General features: G+C 41.2%; 1 protein-coding gene across 1 annotated transcript in view; it reads right to left on the bottom strand.

The window, feature by feature from the left end:
- Positions 1-18,114, bottom strand: part of Runx1t1 (RUNX1 partner transcriptional co-repressor 1) — a 110,565-nt gene extending 92,451 nt beyond the window's left edge. Inside the window, exon 1 of the mRNA XM_052176108.1 lies at positions 17,991-18,114. Within this exon, the coding sequence (XP_052032068.1) occupies positions 17,991-17,997 (7 nt within the window). The 5' untranslated portion in view covers positions 17,998-18,114. The remainder of the gene's footprint in view (positions 1-17,990) is intronic.
- Positions 18,115-22,973: the final 4,859 nt, after the last annotated feature.

Below are 22,973 nucleotides of genomic sequence, written 5' to 3'. Positions count from 1 at the left end.
GTTAGTGTCTACAGCACGGCTACTATATCCTTTAAAAAAAAAATCAAATTCAACCTGTGGATAAGATCATTATAGAAAAACCAATTCTCCCTGCTGACTTTTCCTAGTTCAACTAAAATCAAGTGCCCTGCCCGTTACCCAGGGTCAAGATGTATACAGCATCTGGACTTTTGTTCAAAGGTTTTTTTTCCCCTAAGTAACATTCATTCAGTGAATCTACAACTCACTCTTCAATTCCTCCATGCTTTAAACATCTTCCTACACAGATTTGAGCTTGAAATTCCCTTCTTGAAATTTGTTCTCAGTCTGCAGAAACAATCCCTATATTAGCTTTATAGACTCCGGGAGTCTCTAAGTAACTTAGAGACAGACCGTCTCTTCCCATCTTTATATTCCTGGAGTCTTCAGCAAAGCCTTTTCCTAGGATCAGGAAAACTCAGTGGTTTTCACATTAAATTCAATTCATGGTCAGGCTAGCAAGCTAGAGGATGGCGAGCTGTAGCCCATTCTTAGCTACAGAAAGCCCAAATACCAAGACAAAACACCAAAATATAAAAATAAAAACAAAATGAAATAAGAGGTTCAATCCTAGCATGCAATCTCTGAAGCTAATTTATACTTAGAGATAATCCTTACATAGCTATAATTCCATCATCATGAGAGAGGACGCCATAATGTCTAAAGAGCCTAAATGTGAGGAAGGAAATTATGCAGATAATTAAACTAAGCGTGCCTGAGTTAAACAGGATGTTGACACCACGGCCTTTGTTCTTTCAGAAACACAGCTATTTCTTCTTTACAAGCCCACATGTACACTCACGTAGTGCTTCAGATTTTCCCTGCCTTGCAAGGGAAAAGAGGTATGCTTGGATATCATGTATGACTCATATATGACATCATGATGGTACAAGGGTAAATACATCAGTGTAAGCCCCTTCATAGTTACAGGGAAGCTACCTTGGCAGTCCTCACTGTACAGGCTAGGAAAAACTAGGAAGGACTTCAGAACCTAAAGAATCTACATTGCAGCTCATTGTTGAGTTGAAAACAAGATTCCTTAAAGCCGTACTTTTCACAACAATCTTTGAGATTATTGTTGTTTCATTATTAATTTCCTTTCTGTCCCCAAAGCCCATTTTGTAATGGCTGTACTAGTTAGATTTTACAAAGTACTTTATGAATAGCCTGTGGTAGTGTAGTGGCCAGGGCTTTGAAGAGACTTAGCGTGTAGCCTTAGCTCACACAAAGTGATACTTCAATTATTCTTTCAGCCACACAAAGGACCAGAAAACACAAAACAAATCAGATCCAATGACAATAACTAAAACAAATGGCAGCAAGATGTACACAAGGAACAATAACTAACGATAACCGCACACCATGGTGAGAGGTCTTGCCCCTGACATCCCTGACATGATGTCATCTCATGGCAACACCTGACGTTATGACATCATTCAGGGAATACGAATGCACACAGCCAAGGAACTGGCAGAACATTCAGAATGAGGTTTCCCTGTTAGGTAGAAAACTCTTTCCAGTGGCTTAAAGGAACTCTCTCTCGTGCCTTCTCCCTGATGTCTTGTCCATCCACGAATTATTCTTTCTGTTCCTCAAACCATCCCTGCCACACATCAGCCTGCATCTCATTCCCAGCCTGGTTGGCTCATCCATACCTTGTAGCTGTGTGGCTTTTCCCATCGCTTGACTCAGATCATCACTGTAATTCCCTTCTCAAGCCCATCTCAAGCACCGAACAAAGTCTGCACCCTGACCTCTTGGGCTGCACTCTCCTTCTTGCTTCTTTCAAAATAATTACAAATACAGCCCAAATCCTCTGCTATTTTGTGTCTGTGAAGTATTGTCTATTTCTATTCAATAAAATGTTAAGTCTATGAAAGCAAGGACTTTTACCTGCCTTGGCAGACAAAAGCACTTACAGGGGGAGTCCGACCACTACATTTACACACACACACACAAGAAACTAACAATTCAAAATTCTACCTACCATGCCTCGTCCCAGTGGCTATGACAAGTGTCAGGCATTAAGAACTCAGGAAGTACAAAGAAAGCATAAATTAGAGATCTGACAAAACTGACCTACAAACATTTTTCTGAAACATTCATCACCATATTTATGTTCAAACAAAACTAAACAGTCATTGCACTAGGCCCTAAAAATGATTAAGAGTTCTTCATCTCAGATCTCTGGCTTCCAACTGCCTCCTAGGTCATCTCAGGACAACGATGTCACAATGTTGCTCCCACTTACTTAATCGACTTACTAGTTCCAACAACATCTGCTGCACACCTGCCTACATGACCCAGATGGACAACAGAGGAATCACAAGTCCAGGAGCTGAGCCTGGGTGGCACAATGCCTTAAGTAAAGATGATACACAACTCATTCAAGTTAAGACTCAAGGCTGGGGTTGCATCTCAGGCAGAGAGTACATGCTTGGCACACGGGGAGCCCTGAGTTCAATCTCCAGCACTCTGAGCAAAGCAAGATAATAGAAAGCCTTGTTGCACAGATGAAGAAAGATTCAAAGAAGCAGATCATGTGGTCAGTGTGTTCATACAGTGCTACAATTGCAACTTTGCCAAGTGGCTTGTTCACCAAGCAAAACAGCTCAAATGATCTATTTTCAATAAACAATTCACATCATATGGAAACATTTACAATGAATCTATACTGCATAAATGAGCATCCCATACAGTCTGTTTGTTTTTTCAGACCTCAAAAGGCCTCTGCTTTCCTCAGCATCCATGAGAAATCAATAAACACTATATAACCCCTAACTTCCTTTCAGTAGTAAATTGGTGGTCTGACACTGTCACTAAGCACCTGAGCATACAATAAGCCTTTACAATGACTAAAACTTGCTGTGCATTTCCATACCTAACAATGCTGTAATATATGTAAAATATAGCATAAAAAGAACATGGAGGTGGAGAGGTGGGGGTGGAGGAGCAAAGGCAGGTAAATAAATTGTCCCCTGCCTCGTTGTGGCTCATACTGCTGGACCTAGAACTTGGGAAGCTCAAGTAGATGGTTAGCTCTAAAACAGGCTGAGCTACATCATGAGAACCTGTTGGGCACGTGGGGAGACAGAGAAACAAAAGGGGGAATAGAAAGAATAAGAAAGACAGACAGAAAGCTATACATTTGAAACCTAGCCTGGTCTTTTGAATGTGACATATTTAGTTTCTGTAAATGACTGTGTCTAGTGTGTCTTGAAATGCCCAGAAAATTGGGCATTGAGAAGGTAACAGAGTTGTTTCCAGTACTGCTAAACTCAAAAACAGGTGGGAGAAACCAGCCAACATGAAAGTCACAGTTGCCAAGTAACTAAAATGGACGACGATTATAAACTGGATATTTAACAAGGCATGATTACAGCCCTTACCAATAAGAGGAGAAATCTGGCAGTGTGCTCTGTAGTATTAAACCACCCAAAACAAACAACTAAATGAATTCTTACCTGAGTCTGGGACAGTAACACCACACAGGTCGCACTGGAGGCCCTTTCCGGGTATACCTTAGCTCAGACTGGTGAATGTCCCTGTCTCCCATGAGCGCCCTGATCTTTCTTTTTCCTCAAGAAAATGACTACTACTATTTCTCTGCAACAGGCATTTTAAAAAGGAGAATGGAAATGGACAGACAACTCCAGGAAGACATACACAGCCTCACACAGGGCAATGGCTCACAGTCCCCTCTGAAGTCTCCACACAGTTCCCAAGCCCCTCCCTTCTCAAAGACATCCACCATCACCTAGCACTTAACTAAGGGAAACGGGAAATCTCTGGTTCAACAGCCAGATGCTTTCCTCTCAGCCATGACTCCCTCTTGCCAGTCTTCTCACTCTGCCTACCCACTCTCTGAAATGCATTCCAGCAAGAGTGCACAGCAGTCACTGTGATTTCTCTCATACAACATGCAGATGTTACCAGCTCCGTAGAGTGCTACTGGACATCAGAAAACATTTCAAGAATCTCTGAAGTGCTGACTAAACCTGCATGACTCACCCACGCTGGCTCCCCCTCCACATTCCTCAAGCATGACTTGTTGCTCTGAATATTTCAGGAGAAAATACAAAAAATAAAATACCAAAAGCAATCATATAACCAAAACAATCTCACCAAAAACAATCATGTAACAATTTAGTCAACACACACACACACATATTTAGTACTTAAGTCAAAGGCAAGAATAACATTAACTCTATTTCGATATTCGATCTGCCTCCACCTCCAATAGCACAATGCTACAGAAACTAAGCTAAGCGCTACTTCATAGAATATGAAAATGATGAAGAGTTTTTTCTTGAAATTAAGCACATTATTTATTCAAAAGCTAAGAGATATTGTATTTATTTGGTTGTACGAAAGAATGCTCTTTCAGAGGCTAGTAGCTGACAACCATGCGAATAACTAATAAGCAGTTACTATGTTAATTTAAAATCTTTATAGGATCTTTTATGCAACCAATTCAAAAAGCAATCTGACTTCTTCTTTATGTTATAAAAAAACTTCTGGGGAAAAATATGTGTGTGTGTGTGTGTGTGTGTGTTTGGTACATATTCTGAAATAAAATGCTAATCAAGAATACTAATATTCAAACTCACAAGACAGGTTATGAGTAAGAGGCAGCATCTAGTTTCTATCCCTGGCTTTGAATGCTACCAACAGTACACTATGAACTGTTTACGTATTTCCTCAAACCATATTTGATTTGAATGAATGCATCCTTGGCAGACACTTCCTAGGCATGAGGCTTTTAGAAAATCGCCTCTTTTGATTCTTCACAGCAATCCTATGGTTTGGGGCATACATTTTCTTTTTTAGAAAATCTGATGGCATTAGACAAAGGAGGTAAAATGGTCACTCAGAGTCAAACACCAAGAACGTGGCTAGGCTGAAATCCAAGAGATGATTGTGTACCTCGGCAGTACACACTGGACAGAGTGTGGTGGCACATGCCTAAAGTCTAGCATTGGGTAGTGGAGACAGGAAACGCATGAAGTCGGAGAGAATGTAGTGAGTTCAAAGTCACCCTGGACATGAGGCTATGCCTCAAAAACTGTTTAACCAATCCAAGTGATTAAAATAAATAATGATCCATGCTAATGCCAATTTAACAGTGAACCTGGAGGAATTTAAAACTCATCTTCCCCTTCCATTATAGAGGGTGCCTACTAAATGGAAGCCACAGAAGCAGCTCAATTTATCTTCTGAAAAACCAATTTTGATCCTGTCACTTACTAGCTTAAAGTCTCTGATGGCCTTCCAGACACAGAGAGAAAAGAGGAAAATACAAAACAAAAACAAACAAACAAATCAACAACTCAACTCACAATACTGGAGCAGCCAGTCCTGAACTTGGTTCAAGCTACCCTGCCCAGGCTAAATGTCAATCATGCTTGCATCTCCAGGGAGATACATTTGATATTTCTAGGCCACTGAATCTTCCTGGCACTCAGATCTCAGGAAAAAATGTCACGTTCTTAAAGGTACCTTCCCTGACAACCCAATCTAAATGGGCCTCCCTGCCCCCTCCTAAGTCACTGTTCAGCCTGTTTTATTAGCTGCCTTATCCCTCTCTGAAATTACCTTGTGCATCTCTTTCTCAGTTTAAACTTTGTCTTCCCCCATTCCGGGTCTGAAAAGGAGGAGCACCTCACAAGTCTTGCTGACTAGGAATGCACGGTATCTCTAAATGTGTCTCTTTCAGAGCATGAACTCCTTGAAGAAGTGTTTGTTGTTCAATGGACACTGGGTGCCATGCAACGTCATACACTATTAGACAGACGAGATGACTCATCCTCAGAAAGTGCCTCACCTGTGAAGAGCAGTGGTCTTCTGTAGTTGTCCTCTATACATATGCTTCCAAGGACAGAAAGGATTAAATACAATATGTATGTGATCAAATACCTTGTGGTTTCCGGAAGAGAAAAATAAATAAATTCATAGACCAATATAATATTGAAATCTACTGATGCTTTCATCAAAAAAAAGGAGAGGCAGATACATTAACAGAGGGATAGGAGAGCTCTCTCTCTCTCTCTCTCTCTCTCTCTCTCTCTCTGTCTCTCTCTCTCATGTTATTCCTCAGAGCGGAAATGCTCTGTTCAGACACAGCTTGGAAGATATAAACATCATTGAAATTCAAAAGCAGTTCTGAAAGAGAGGATGCCTCAATTGGTATGCAAGAGATGTTCCCTCCCCTGAATACATTATGAAGTTGAAGCATGCTAATACGCCATGCTATCATAAGCACCAGATGGGGCAGTAGGCAGTACACGTCCCATCAAACCTCAAGAAGATGTATTAATGTTCATGCTCTTTACAAAAAAAAAAAAAAATCCTTTGCCTGCGTCCCTAGACTTCCACATTTCTTAGCATTCAGCCTCTCTCTCTCTCTCTCTCTCTCTCTCTCTCTCTCTCTCTCTCTCTCTCTCTCTCTCTCTCTCTCTCTCTCTCCACACAGTCCTCCTCCAGGGCTGCTCTTCCTCGGCAGATGGTGCCAGGAATCATTTCAATCTATTTTATCTTGGGAGGCAGAGGGCACAAAGCGTGTCAGACTACGCTTACTGAAGGCCTACCCGGCACAAAAGAGAAAACAGAGGATCTGGGAGACACAGGAAATCAATCTTCCTAGGCAGGCATGACGGAGGAACCACTTTTTAACTCTGCTGAGTGTGTATTTATGGTGAACAGAAAAGGATAAAGAACGCTTCCTATATTTAATGTGTTTACATTCTCAAGACGGCTTGCTTTTTGTTGTGAACACCACTTCGGCATTCTCTGAAAAACACTGGCTAACTCCATGAAATTGTGAATCATGTGAAGGTGGTCTCCACGAGACGAGGGCATAGGACATGACACCAGAGTACCACAAAGCCGATTACTGAAACAACACCAAACACACAAGCTTTCAGGAACTCGGGAGACATGTGCCTCCCTCTGTCCTGTCAGGTTCATTCTGTGACACCTCCATATTTTACCAGAGGTAAAGGCTCTAGATAACCAGTATTTGCAGTTATTCAAGTCCTAGTTTTCTAATATGCCATTTAAGATAAATACATTTCCTTGATTTTCCTGTACTTAAGATTTAAACTGACATGATGAAATCAAGGTTATCTCTCGGGAATACACAAGGATACAAAAGTCACTATTTGTCACACTGGTTCTCCTATGTGGATATGCCTGAGAATCCCCTAACCTGCGTCAAACACAGACTGCTGGATCCCTTCCAGGGTTTATTTGCTTTGAGGACTGGGAAGCAAACCTTCACCCATGCTGCTTCAGTTGACTAGAGAACTTGTGCTCCTACCAAGTTCCATAGCCAAACCTAATGCCGTTGGCCTCAGAACTCACTAACTTATCTAGCCCTGCAAATGTCATTAATCCATACAGTAGAGCCGCAGTGGGTGTGAGTGCTGGAGGTCAAAGTTCATATTGGATTCTATTGGAACTAAACTGATAAGTGGTTATAAGCTTCCGGATCTGGATGCTGGAAAACCTACTCAGGTCCCATGCAAGAGCAGTGTGTGTTCTGAAGTACTTAATCAGTGAGCCATCTCTCCAACCTCATCCCGCCAAGGATTTTTAAAAAGCACAAACTAAGAGAAATGTAGAGCTCCTGCCAAGTGAACAAGATCATTTTACAAGGTATATCACACTCTGACAGCCTCTGAAATATCAAGAGGCTCCCTAAGGATCCAATGTACAAACACAAGGAACAAATACAAAAGGGCAAAAACTTTTATCAAGAACATTAAAACACGATACTATGATTTTCAAGAAAAAAAAATATATATATACATACATACATCATTTACTGAATGAATTATCCTAGCAGTCTCCCGAGACTCAAGATAAATTTTACTAGCTTATCAAACTGCAAATCATCTATGATCATTGATTTGAGAAACTGTTGGCTGAGTTTCCTGTGTAGCTAAAAAGATTAAAATATTTTGTTAATATTTGTCTTTTGCAAAAATCTTACTCAGTGTGCCTGATGGCAGAGTGGGAAAGTATACCCATCCTCCACTGGCAACAGGAATGAATGAGAAATGGCCAAACTGAGTTACTGAGATATCTCAGCAGGTAAGGGCGCATGCCACCAAGCCTGGAGACCTGAGCCTGCTCCCCAGGATTTAAAGGGTAGAAGGCCAGAACCTACTTAAACAAGTAGATCCTCTAACCTCCACATAAACAACATGGCATTGTTTATGTGCACACACACACACACACCAGAATTCCATCTTTCTACAAATATGTCTTGGTGCTCACTGGTCAGCCTTCACATGTTCACCCTTACATGCCAAGTTATACTTGTACAGTAAATATAATGATAAATTAGTACACACATTACATGCACACTATAACTATTATGAAACGAGCAACCAGTAAAGTCATATGGCTAAACACATATATATCTTCATTCCCTATCACTGAATGATATGTTTAATTCACACTGTATCAAAATTTTTTTACAGATTTCATTTTTAATTCCCCCCTCATTAATTACTCTGCTTTATGTATTACTTCTTTCATTTTTTTGGAATATCTGGGAATCCTAGGCAATATCCATATACTCATCCATGCAAACATTTGTTGATAGCACTCCAAGTGCTACCACACAGGCAGCCTGGAATGGACCTCTTAAGACTAGGAAGTCAAGATGTTAACATAAAAGGCAGCTTTACTGAGGTGAATTAGTGATGGTTATAATGTCTATTTTAAGTAGCAAAGAAAGGGCCTAAGTGTCAGAATAGCACAGAACTTAAAAGGCAAATGTATGCAGCACGCAACCCTTAGTCACATGACATGTCCTGAGAGGAGTCAGTGAGGGAGAACAGCCTGCACTCCAACCACAAGTGAAAAATACTCATTTATTCCAACTTGAAAGCCTGCATGAGCTTCTCAGGCTAACTGTGCTCTTCAGTATCTGCCCCACCAGTCTGTCTGATTGTCTGGTTTCTAAGACAACAGATGACTTGAATAGGTAAAGGGTAGGCACAAAATTAAAGGGTGGGCAGCTGACAGAAAGATACAGAAAACCCCTTGTACACAGACGAAGTTCATCAGGCACAACCAACTAGCACTGAGCCTGTTGGTCAAACACTTCTCATTTATTTTAAGATCAGGGTAATAATAACCTCTTAGCTTTATAAGGGTATCAACACCACTGCCAGCATCCCATCAAGTAAACAAGGCAGCAAACATGTTTCTATCTATCTTTTTCTTTTAACGACAGGGTTCCATGCAGCCCAAACTTGCCTTGAACTGACTGTGTCGTAGAGGATGGCTTTGAACTCCTGATCACCACTTGTTTCTGCCTGCAAGCCCTAGGACTACAGACATGCACCACTGTCTGTAAAGTTAAGCCCTGGGATTACAGAGATCCCCGATGTCTTTCTACTTGAGTACATAGAGAAAGAAGAGCAAGCCGGCAGTCAAACGACTTGCTTGTGGTCACGCATCTAAGAAACTGACACCCTCGATGGTCTGAGGATTCGGTAAATGATTTCATCAATACAGTGTATTAACTGTTTTTTAATACAAACTCATCATAAAGCTAAACAAAAAGACAAAAACTACACAGACTAACCCTCCTCTAAACAAAAGAGCTTGACACCAAAACCATGGCTGTTCAAAGGTGACAAATTAGTGAACATAAACATTTAAGAAAGCAAACAAAGTCCTTGGGAAACTTTTAAAAAAAAAACTGTCTGCTCTCTGGAAAATACTACAAAATGGCTCAGTTCCCCAAGAGGTCTCCGTAAAGGTTTCACAGCCACTGCCAAGATGCTAAATGTTTTGCATCTAAGCACACGGTGTTAGACAAGGGTGAAAATGGACCAGGTACCCTCAATACAGCAAATGGTACCAAATCCATCTGGGACGACTTAACTTTAAACGACTCTTCCTTAGAAAAACACTGACCAGAAAGAGGTCTAAGACGGATCGCATCTATTCCTGTCAACTGTTTCAGTTTTTGTGCTTGCCAGACCCTGCCAAACTAAGACACCAGACTTCACCTCTGAGGCCTGTCACTCTCGATGTTTTATAAACCCATTATTAGGATATGGTAGGAAGTCTAGACATTGAACATAGAGTTTATTCCACAAGTAGTTTCTAAGGACAAAAATCTTTGTTTTTGATCCCTTTAACATATTTTGTCACTAGGTTCTGGGTACACAACTAATGCTAGAGGGGGGAAAGAAATTACACTGTAAGAGGGCCCAGAGTTCTACTGTAACTGAAGTAAGCCTTCCGAGGCAATAATACTGCCCACTTCATAGGACAGCAAGATAGCAGAGTCAGGGCTTTGGATCTAGCCTTATCCACAGGTTATGCATAGGTTAAGCATCCTGGTGGGAGAATGTATGAATGATTATCTTAGGAACCTCAAATTCAACTATTCATATTCCTCCCCATAGCCTGAGAGTCCTCACACCAAGCAAGGCCCGAGGAAGGCAATAGAATGAAATTACACTGAGGGTCAAGCTTTGCTTCAAAATCCAGCAGCTGCTATCCTGGGCATTTCAAATCCTACAGAACTCCATCAGACCCATTCTGAACTGTCGAGATGCTGTGTGCTTCCTGAAATTCTTTCAGATTCTCCTTTCAGCTCAAAACCCATAGGAGACACTTTCCTATGCCTTCCTTCTAAAGATTATGTTTGCCCGGTTACACAGCTGAAAGCCAGACTCCTGACATTCTAACCTTCAAAACTGCGTTCTTTCTTGAGTCCCTAGGACTCTGTATGATGTTAGCAGGCCACGTGGAATTAAAGGAACCCCTCTAACAAAGCAGGTGAAACCACACCCACCAACTTATCATTTAGCTTTTAAAAAGGAAATGTGGGAACCGATGCAACCTTCTCAAGAAACGACCCACGGTTTAAAAAATTAACTGCCTGTTGGGTTTGGGTTTGGGGTGGAGGTGGGGTTTGTTTTATTTCGATGGCAGTAGAAACTGAAGCAGCTACCTGCTTCTCACAGTGCCCCTGCCTGCACACGGAAGAGCTGTGAGAACAGAGCCATGGATGCCAGCAGTCTCACCACTCGGTAACCTCATGTTTATTAACCACACACTTTACCATTCTGCTATGCATGTGTTGAATGGCATCCAATTTCCAATTTTCTGCTCGTCCAAACAGAAGAAGTCACCCACCTGAGCAGACCAACCACAGACAGCTGGGGTTCCTTCTCTCAACAGCCAAAAAGGAGGTGCCTTAATTAACCAAGGCAATTTCATTTGGTTGCGAATAACACAATTTCTTTTCTGGTGATGATGTTGTTGTCCACATGTGTTATTGTGAAAATTAGTTGTTTGTATGTTTTGGAAATAGTTTCTCACTATGTACCCTAAACTGGCCTCAAACTCATGATCCCCCTGCCTCAGCCTCCACAGCGCTCGTACTACACACATGCACTATCACATTCAGCAAAGAAAGTTTTCGGAGGATGGCTACTCATATTGCAGTTTCAAGAGAAATGGGGGGGGGCGCTAAAGAGAGCTCACCAGCTAAGAGTACTTGGTACTCTTGTAAGGACCAGGGTTCAGTTCCCAGAACCTACAGTGTACATACAACCATCTGCAGCTCCAGTTCTAGAAGAACTGGTGCCCTCCTCTGGCCTCTGCAGGTACACATACATGCAGACAAAACACACACAAAATTAAATTCTTTTATTTAAGAAAAAGAGGAAGGCAGTGGTGGTGCATGCATTTAATCCCAGCATTTGGGAGGCAGAGGCAGGTGGATTTCTGAGTTAGAGGCCAGCCTGGGCTACAGAGTGAGTTCCAGGACAGCCAGGGCTATACAGAGAAACCCTGCCTCGAAAAACCAAAATTAATTAATAATAATAATAATAAAAGAAAAAGAGGACTAGGAGCATTCTGAGAACATCAGGAGCTTAGCCTGCCTTAGGCATAATCATTCTTCATTATTCAAGCTAATGGTGTTTTTCTGCCTTTAATTTCAGCAAAGAGAAACACTGGATCTTAAGATTTCTTAAGCCCATCTTGTTGGCCACACTTATAAACACAACTCTTCAGTTAGAGGGGCAGGAGGACACAAGATTAGGTTTTGCATAAGACACTGCCTCAAAAAAGAAAACAAAGACTGAGAAAGACAGAAAGACAGACAGAAAAGTATATATCCTTTGCGACAATTCTTCAACATTAAACATGCCCCTTCAGATGTTCAGCCTCCATTAAAAACCCCACCCCATCAACCCGCAAGCCATCTAGTCCTCTCGAAGAGGTAACAGGAAATACAAACTTAGCAGGTAGACCAGGGAATTGGATCTAACCTCACCTACTTGTCCCAGGGCAAGCTGCTCCATTTATCTGAACTTTAGATTTCAGATAGATCATTTGGCAAAAGGAACCATTTCCAGGGGTGTGAAGAAAATTAATAAGTCTGTACAGAGCCTAGCCCGAGGACCAGCATATAGAGGTTTCAATCACAGGATGCTCTCTGTTCTGTCAGAAATGGATTCTGTCTAGAAACAGTAGTTTGCTAGCTCCCTCTGAGATTAAGAGGGCTTCTTGATTCCTTTGATTGCAGCTCTATAGGTTGAAAAACATAATTAAGCAAGACATTCTCAGAAAGCACATTTACATTAATATTAATTAATGCAAACAGCTGTTTGAGAAAGCTAGCCAGATCAAACTGTTACTTGGTCAGGTGTGACATCCTATTGTTCTCAAGTTATGAGTCATTTAAGTTAATGGCTTACTCCTCCGAGCTGCAATTAAATACCAAAGAACTGCAACTGCACAAAGAAACTGTTCTCCAGAATACTACATCCAGCGTTCACATAGGAATTACCATTCAATGAAACAACAAAGAATGCCCCATTCTCAGGACAAGAGCACCACATTCAAAACTGTTAAGTTTCCTAACTGTGCAAGAAAGGGACAAGCAAGCTTCCTAATGACCGTTGACTGCCCACTGACCATCCTTCACCCTGGGAGCCTTTGACTCTTAATGCAAGGAGAAGCCTCTTAACTGTGGTTCCTTTATGGGATCCCATATCCAGGATTCACTAATTTTCACAAGAGCCCAAGGCTGTGAACACCATGAACAGAAGGAAGGACTGGACCTCAGTTACCTTTGATACCTGACCTAATCTGAGCCATGAGTATGCATCCCGTCCTTGTTTGGCTGTGATGCCATATATTATCCCAGTGTGGTGGTGTAGGCCTTTCATCCCGGCACTTGGGAGGCAGAAGTAAGGAAATGACTGGGAGTGTAATGTCAGCCTGGGCTGCAAAATGAGATCTTCCCCCCAAAACTTGTCACCATGAATTATACCTATCTCCCAGTTTTCAAATAATTAAAAAGTTACAGGAATACTTTTGCTACAGATTGAGTGTCCACTGTCATGGGAGTTTTTCCCCACATCGCTCTACAATCCTAAAGTAGGAAGGAAGAAAACAAGGGAGTGAGATTTAGGGCTGGGGGAATAAAAGACAAAAGAGAGAGCCTGGCTATGGCACTGTAACTGTAATGAGGTTCTAGTAAAACAGCACTTAGCAGCAGTGCTAAGGAGGACAGGGACTAGGAGGAATTCTTACAGGAATGAAGCACCTGACAAGCCCCCTCACCTGTGTGAGCCTCCATGTCACCCTCTCTACATCTAATGTTCGCAAGATCAACCTAGTTCTAAAGATAACCCCCAAAGGCTGTTCAGATAGCAGAATTACCATATCCTCTTTGAAAACATCAGTTATCAGCCTAGAGATGATAAGTAATAGACATCTGTAAACTACATAATGCTCACTAGGTAAATGCTCTTTAGGAAATGAAAATGAACAGTTGGGACCTTTTGTGGGTTTTGCTTTGTTTTGTTTTTGAAAAAAGGCTCTTGTGTAGCCAGGCTGCTCTGAAAGTCACTAAGCAACTGAGGATGATCTTCATTAACCATTACCTCAATGTGACATCTGTGAAACCTGAAGAAACTATAAAGAACCCCTCTCTCTCTCTCTCTCTCTCTCTCTCTCTCTCTCTCTCTCTCTTCCCCCCTCCATCTGTCCGTCCATCCCTCCCTCCCTCTTCCTGCCTCCTCAGAGGAAAAAAAAGATTAAAAATATTTTTCAGTAGACCTAAGGTTATTAATTATACATAGAAATGAACAATAAGCACTTTCAAGTTGTTTAAAAGATACAAAATTGAAATGCCAAGCCCTCAGAAATACCAATGGAAAGAATTGAAAAGAGACAGGGGTGTGGAGAGGGGGCTTGAATGGAAGTCAAAACTTCGGAAGTCTGCATAATCTACGTTTATAATTGGGAACTTATGGCTCATATAGTTTTTTATGAATAGCTGTCATGAGGTTTATTTGAAACGCAAGAGTCAGCCTAATAGGACGGCAAACTGACTTGCAAAGTAAAATAGCATTGGTGAGTGCAATGTTTTTATTTGTGCATAACAGGATTTACACACATCCATATATATGTGTATGTGTGTGTATGTGTGTATGTATATGTAGTATATACTGTATATATATGTATATGTAGTATATATATAGATATAGATATATAGATGTGTGTGTGTGTGTGTGTGTGTGTGTGTATATTATATAGCCAGGTGAGTTACCCAAATGTTCATTTACAAGGACATTAACAGTTGTTTGTCCATGGTAACTTCACTTCTGGTTTTGTTTTGAGTTGGTCTCTCTTGTCTTTCTTTCTTTCTTTCTTTCTTTCTTTCTTTCTTTCTTTCTTTCTTTCTTTCTTTCTTTCTTTCTTTCTCTTTTTTAAACACAAATCATCGCTTGCAAGCATTGATGTTAAAAACAGAAAAACAGTCTAGTACACAGTGGCTATAAATGCCAAATCAATTTTCAGCAGATAATAAAGCCCATGTTTTACAATCAGCAATGCACTGTTTTACTACCCAAAAATGTAAGCTAATAATATATAGCTCTCCTAAATGGAAAATGCAGATATGCTGTTAAAAAATGGGCCAACTGTGAGAGGATGGATCATTCCTGCAGGGACTTCTCAAAGCTATGCGTAAGTGTTTTGAAAATATCACATGATGTGGCCATGTGTTAAAAATTACAGCCAGTTAAGTTCTCTGCTAGGAAAAATATGTGGGCAATTTATGAAATGCACTCCAGGATGGAGATGTCTTAAGTAAAACCAGATTTTCAAAACAAACCTTTTTTTCCCCCTTTTGGAAACTTGAACTTAAAAAAAAAAAAAGTTCCAGGCACATCTGGCGAGCAGGACCATTGAGAAGGGTGGTCTGACCCAACGCTAGCCATCTTCTGAAAGAACAGCACTATTTCTGGGCTCCAGGGACTGTGCTCACTTACTGTCCTTTTAAGGAAACAGTCCTGAACACATTCTGTAGGTCAACGCATGTTATTTGATAACAGTACACAAAGACTGATAAAAATATAAATGTTTCAGAAAACTTAGGGTCACTTTCTCCTGAAACAATATAATGCCAAGGTCTCCCAGACTTCTATAAAAAGCATTTCCTTCTTTTAAACACAAGGATCTGCTTGTCAGAAAAGAGAAAAAAAACTGACAGGCAGTGAAGTCATATTTCCTTCTAAGTGAGTTAGATAACTTTTAAATAGTTTATTTCTCTAAAGTATGCTCAGCCTCCTCCGAGTTTTCGTAGCCCATTTTATAACAGTATGTTATCAACAACTAACAAAAGGAGGGATGTTATTTTCCCAAAACAGTTCTACAAAACCCTAAATTAAACCTTCTTTTTCACCTACCCACTCCCAGGATACCACATGTCTGAAGAGGCTTAGCATCTGCACATCTGTTTCTAGTGATTCCAAATTTTATAAAAGGGCTCTTAGATCTGAGAATTATTACATCAAGTCTGAGACAAGGAACTACTTCTGACACTTGAACTACAAATAAATAAATTGGAAAGTTGATATTTAAATGTGCAGGCAATAAAAAAAAAGAAGTGATACCAGGTTATACAAATACATTTTTCCTTTTATACTTCTATACAAACTGTTTTATAAAAAATGCAAAGCTACCCCCAAGATATCTAAAAAAAAGTCCATTAATATAAATATACATGAATGGACTAAAATATGTTAAACCATATTAAGAGGTAGTCCATCTGATACTAGATTTTTTAAAAAGTACAGATGGATATTAAAAAATAGCCAAGTGTCAGATCTGCTCAAGTATGGCCATCCTGGATCACGCTCTCAGTCACAGCTGTTGATAGTCTCTGCATCTAAGTACAAGGTTGTCTAACACAGTGGGAGAGAGAGAGAGGGAGGGAGGGAAGGAGGGATTGAGAGAGGGGGGAGGGGAGGGAGAGAGGGAGAGACAGACAGAGCGGGACAAGAGAGAGACAATCAGAAAGACAGAAACACACACACACACACACACACATACATACACACACACACACACACACACACACACACATGAGCCCATACTTCAAAGCACTATTACAGAACCAGTCAGGTATTAACAACTTAACACAAAAGCCAACTTCCAATGGCAAAGCCTTAAGTACAATTCAGTGCTTTGGAGCTTTCTTTAAAAGTCATGTGAGGAATAAGGAGAAGAGGTCCTAACTAGCTCCCTCCCACTTTGTCATTGACAGGCAGATTTGGTTCCATTTTACCAAAATATCACAGAATCTGGTGGGTGCTACCAGACCGTGTAATACTCATCTATTAAGAGCATAAAAACAAAGAACTTTATGAATTGTCATAAGACTTCCACGAAGCTGTGCTCCAATGGTCTTCTAAATAAATAAATAAATAAATAAATAAATAAATAAATAAATAAATAAAACACAAGCACTTCTTCACCAATTCTATATTACATAATAAGGGTACATTTCTTCCTCGGTTACATGTTGCATATAAATCAAACTGAGAGCTTAAAGAGTTAAAATGACCTTTCTAAGACCTCAGTTATTATCTTTTGGGGTAATTGAACTTCCCCATATTTCAGCTCTATGCATTCCTAGTACCCTGAACAACAGCAACAACAACAAGGACAACAGAAGTGCAATCCTGGGCAAATGCATTATTTCTGCACACATATCAATAAGGATGCGAGCAGACTCTGAGACGTATCCTAAAGGGAAAACATTCTTCAAACAACTGGCGATACCTACACACAACTGTGGTTTCAGAAAGCTGGCAAATAATGTTTCAAAACACCATCTGGGAGGTGTGCAAACTCTGACCAAGCACGGCCTCTTCTGCCTGCCCTACCCAAATAATCTGCATGCAGCAGCCAGCTGGAAGATCTCTGTATGCCTTTATCTTCTCTGTATTCGGCATAGGACAATTTAGAGAGTTCTCAAGAGCAGTAGAGACAGCTCCTGCACCAGGCTTCACAAACACAGCTTCCTCTGGCAGCAATCACAGAAACACTCCAGTTTCCAAAGATAATATTTTTCTGGGGAATTGTCATACACTAAATTTCCAGGGACAAAGGAATGTCACTAATTCGGCATACTTCTAAATGACCCGATTTCAATTACTTTACATGGTAACATCTAAGGGCTATGGTTTAGAGCAAGAAATTCCTTCTAGTGCCAAAGCTGCCTTCATTTTCTTTGACATAAACAGCTCTTCAAAGATGTTCTCCAAGAATTCTACCATAATCTTAAAAAACTCTCTCCACAGGCAAATAACCAGCAAGAAAGTGCGGATGATAGTCCTGAGACCCAGAACAGAAAACACTTCTCAGCAGAGCTGGTCCCCGGTGTAAACTGTTCAGGCAAACATCCATGGCTTCCTTCCCCTAAGCTTCAAAGGCACATCTCTCCATATCCTGCACCCCTAAATCCAGATTTTGATAGCTTTCTTTGTGTCACCTCCCAACCATACCTCTGTTACCCCCGAGCCTCTCCCTGCCCTCATCCAACACACACGGCAGTTGTGGGGCAGTCGGAATTTTCCTCACATTATAGAAAGTAAAGCTTCCTTCCTTGCAAGAAAAGAGGACTCACTCACCAGGCATCCTGGAATCCAGCGTGTAACACACTGAAAGCAACTCTGTGTTAAGAGGGAGCGCGATGCGGGCTCATGCCTCCTGTTCTGGAATGTGCGGGGCGGTGGAGAGGAGGGCCATCAGAGGGGCTGGGGCGGCATGGCCCGAGGCAGGGTGCTGGGCGCGTGCGCCTGCCAGGAGAGACAGATGGAGAGCTGACACTCCGGATTGCACTTGGAGCAGAAATGTGCAGGATGACAGGAACACATGTGGCCTTGAACCCAGCCCTGTCTCTTCAGGCAGAACAATGACAGGGACGTGTGTACAAAGTATCACAACTCCTGTCTCCCTCTCTCCACTCTTCCTCCTGCCCCAGTTCCAGAGCACCAAAAAGCAGAAAGTGAAAAGCAGAAAGATAAGCTAAATGCTGAATAATTCATTCGCCCCCCCCACCCCTTCCCAGCTCCAAGTTAACCCTTATTTTGCCAAAAGATGGCAATGTTGACCTGACCCCAACTCGCACTGAAAGCCTGCCTTCATCTTCTAATTTTAACAGGCATTACTGGGAAGTTTGGTTTAAAACAAACAAGGGCGCAGACCACAAAGCTTTTTTTTTTTTATTGATCTGGAAACCCCAAACAACCTAAAATCATCTTGTAAGATGGTGCTGCTGTGCCAGTTTCTGGCCCAGCACAAAGTATGAGCAGTATACTTGAAGCAGCCTCTCAGCAGCTAGCATGGGTAAAACAGAACACTTTCTTAGACGCACAATCCAACCATTTTTAGTTTACACTGGGCTCCCAGGTTGATTTACTCCAAACATTTTCTGCCTACTTTCCTCTACTTTGCATAGTGATCCACAGGAGACGGAAAAACAAAATCTTCATTGTAAAGCCTTTACAAAAGCTAAACAATCATGCCATCTTGGGAAGGGGGTTCAGGGGGGCACCCTTAAATGTTTCTCCTGACTGTGAATAACACATAAGCAGCCTGGTTCAGTGGACTCTTCCTTATTAAGCTTTAATGGACACCATGATATATAAAACTGGGAGCCTTTGTTGTAGCGCTTTATCTAAAGCTGGCTATTTCCTTCTCAGCAGCATCTCTTTAGTCCTTTGTAAAACATCCTTGCCTCATAGGAGAAACATAAGCCTGCCTGCCTTGCCTGCCTGTTTCCAAACACACAAAGATGCCAGGCAGAAGGAAAACATTATTCTCTTCTAAAACTCTTCTTCACAATTTAACACTCGGAACTCTTCCCAGGGTCTGCGTTTGACTGTTTGTTTTAATAACAGGGCTCATGTGGTGGTCACGCCCTCACGCTCTACCTTTCCCAGGCACAGCCAACCCACTAGACACACAGAATTCTACTAAACAATTCTCAGAACCGACCAGTCAGCCAGTGACCATAAAGAGGGTCCGGCCCCTTTAACTCTTGCTATCCTGGTAGTGATCCACGTGTTCTTTGCTTATTCGACATTTTCCATAAGCTTTGATCACATTGATTTTTATCTCCTCCTTGTTGCCTTCAAGAACTTCTAAAAGACCCCATCTGAAAACAGGCAGTGATGCTGACCTCTACCCTGTCTTCCTGTCCCTTTGCCTGAGAGTATTTCAAGATACATGCATACCACACACACACACACACACACACCCTGTACAAACAAAAAATATATCATCTTTGATAAACAGCATCGATCAATAAGAACTTCTACAGCTCCTGAATGCTGTACCTAAGAAGGGCTGCTTCAGCCAGTGAACCCCTCAAAAAATCCATCAGTGTCAGAGACAACTTGTAAAAAGACGACAATTCATAGTGATTACTCTGTTCTGTCATGAATAGTATACTACACTCTATTTATGAGGGCAATCTTTTTGTTCATCTTAGTTAGATGTCACTTGTAATGAGGTTCTGTGTAATGGATTTCAGTTCTGTTAAGCAGCAAGCTCAAACATTCTTGTGAGAGAAATCGTTATAGCATGCATGAGTGTGATCACCAGTTAAGTGCCACCGGCATAAGGGCCTTTATGGAATCCAGAATCCTAAATCTGAATATTTTCTATTTTTTAAAAAGAGGATTTTCAAAAAGCCATTCAATAAATACTACACACCACTTTTTTACCCCCTTTAGTACTGCACCTATGGAAGAAAGAAAACATTTTCACAGTGAGACACCCAACCTTTCATCAATATGCACGGTGAATCACTTCCAAAATAGAAAGTCATATGACAAAATGCAATACACTTCAAGAAAACTGGATGATATCTGGTTTCAAAACTGGGTCTTAATATTGGTACACTCCAAGGCCTGAAACTACGGCTCGGAAAATTGAACTTCCATATGCTGTGTGATTATGTATCTTTTCTATGTGTAAAAAGGCTTTTTAAGCTGTTATCTGACTACAGTAATTGCCACTTTAAATTGATCCACGTCAACAAAACCTGGATCCCTGGAGATTCTCACCTTCAAGTCTGATTGCAAAAAGGGCCGGGTTGAACAGGCCTCCGAGGCTGGTTCAGCGTTTTCTCAAGGAGCCTGTCCCTTTCTTTCACACAGAGACAGGCAAAGAAAGCTACAGCCCATTTGGCCTCTCTCCCTGAACTGGGAAACCTGGATATGTATTGATACAGTTACTTAGACAGAAATAACTTTCCCTTTAATAAAATGAGTACAAGGAGCCAAGATCTCTAACATCCAAACTGTATAATAAAAATAGACAATCAATAGCATGATGAATGCAGCTACACAGGCAAACAATGAGAAACAGAGCGTGTATACCATGAAAGTTTTCTCCAGTGTAGAAGCCTGCCCTGTGTCCCCATCATACATACTTTATAAAATTAAAATACACTCAAAACAACACAGAATACCTGAATGACCACTTCAGCACTTTTTCAGAAAAAGGTGCAGCAATTAATACCTGACTTTTAACTTAGTGGAAAGTCTACTTTTTAAAAGGCAATTTTAGAAAGACATTTATCTAAATCATCACTTTGCAAATCAGCAAATGTAGTCAATAATGAAATGCCGGACTCATTAAAAAAAAAATTACATGAGTAGGTTTATGGCGGTAACTGTGGGTTCCTCTTCATCAAAGCACTGCAGTAAGGTGCCACAGCAGAACAGTACCACAGGACAAACATCTTTCCTTTGTTCATATCTGACTCAGCCACAGAGACCAGCCATCCAGTCACATTATCTGCAGCAAATGAGAGATCTCCACCCTGGTGAAGAGAGAGTTTGAGCAAAGGCTTTAACCCTCTCTGCCTCCTGCTAGCTGTTGTGTGATAGTCTGTGACTGCTGCACACAGTGGGTATTAAGTGAGTTAATTCAAAGGATCTGGAACCTCATTGATCCTGATTGAAAGCAATATGCCCAACCAAATACTCTCGTACCCCATCTGCTCTGGCCTGCCACCAGTTATTCAATACAGGAGAATTAATAGTTTCAGATATTCTAACCGGCCCGATAAAGGCACTCATTTAAGCTGGCTGCATTAACAAAATGAGAAAAACAAGGGGAAAATGGGTTCAGATGGGCGTTTTACTTCTAGTTGCCTTTAACAGCGCTGAATAAGGTTGATTCTGACTTTTTATGCGCAAGACTTGATAAACTGAATGAGAAGTCACTCCACGATCAGCCACCGAGCATTGATGAATGGTCATTAAGACCCCCCCTGCTCTAAGGGAGACCCTTCCACAAAGTGGCACACCAGCTTGAAAGGGCGGATTCACAAATGTCCAGATTTCTCCGCTTGCTTGTTCCACTTTCTATTTCAGACCACTGGCCACCAAATGAGGCTGACATATTGGAAAATAATGTTTTATGGACGAGTGGTAAAAAATAAAATGGAGGCATTAGCTCTGCTTTCAAATTCAAATCTTCTAGTTTTGTCAGACCCCAAAGGTTTTGATTTTCCACCCAGCTGGAAGCTATTAGTGTTTTCTAAAGGCATCCCACTGACAGGGCAAACCTACCTAATGTGTGAGCCATTGGACTGAGGGCGATGGACCTCTCTGGATGATTTCCTAACTTCTCATCACTTTGACAGTCGATTAAATAGATACAACACCCAGTAAAAACGTACATTAATTTGTTTCTGCCACTGAAAGACATTTGAAACTGTATTAAATAAAGGCCATAATAGATTGTCTCCTGACAAAGATAAATCCAATTATACTTTGTCGGCAGGAAAAACAAACGGTGTATGGTTTAGGCTCCAAGGTAAGACACAGCCAACTACAAAGAAATGAACGGGATATAAAATAAGTCGTAAAGTTCACCAAGAGCTCTACCGGTGAGAGGTCAGCTGACATCTCTTCTATAAATGCCTGCTATAAAGAGCTGGACACAGTCAGACAAATTCTAGTGTTTGTTTGGGGCGGGGGATGATTGGCAAGCACTTGCACTTCCTCAACTGTCAGCTGATATACAGTAGAGACCCCAAGAACTTTGCTGAAGTGACAAAGGAAGAGTGTTTTGACTGTTGCCCCCTAAGAATCTGAAGGGTGTATAAACACCAGGCGGTCAAAGGCTCCCTGGGGTTGTCCTAGAGGGTCTAAGTGCTAAGCAGTAAGATGTAAGGGAATAAAAGGAAATGGGCAGCAGAGAGGAAGCTTGACTTAGAAGGTGATTAGACAGACATTACAGAGGCGGAAAGGCTGTTTTGCTTGGATCACTTGCAGCTAGATGGACAAGCCCCACCCCCCCCCCATCCTGTGGAGAACATGCTATGTGGTCCTTTGAGAAATCCTATTCTATGGAGCTAGTGGGAGGCAGGGAGCTAGATGGTTATAACACAACCTCTCCACTCCATCTTTGTCTTATGATAAACTCAGCTTGACTTTTGTTCTTTAATCTTTATTAGCTTTTGTGGGTTAATATTGAGCTCTAAAACTAGTGTGAAACTTTCAGTCTCAAAGAATAATGTCTTCCTAATAAAACAATCTTTGTAGCATTTTCCTCCCTTTAAATATATATATTTATCTATATATATATATCCA

The sequence above is a fragment of the Apodemus sylvaticus genome, chromosome 3 (assembly GCF_947179515.1).
Source record: "Apodemus sylvaticus chromosome 3, mApoSyl1.1, whole genome shotgun sequence".
Taxonomy (NCBI): Eukaryota; Metazoa; Chordata; class Mammalia; order Rodentia; family Muridae; genus Apodemus; species Apodemus sylvaticus.
The sequence above is the reverse complement of the archived record's forward strand: the minus strand, read 5'-3'. Positions and strand labels throughout refer to the sequence as shown.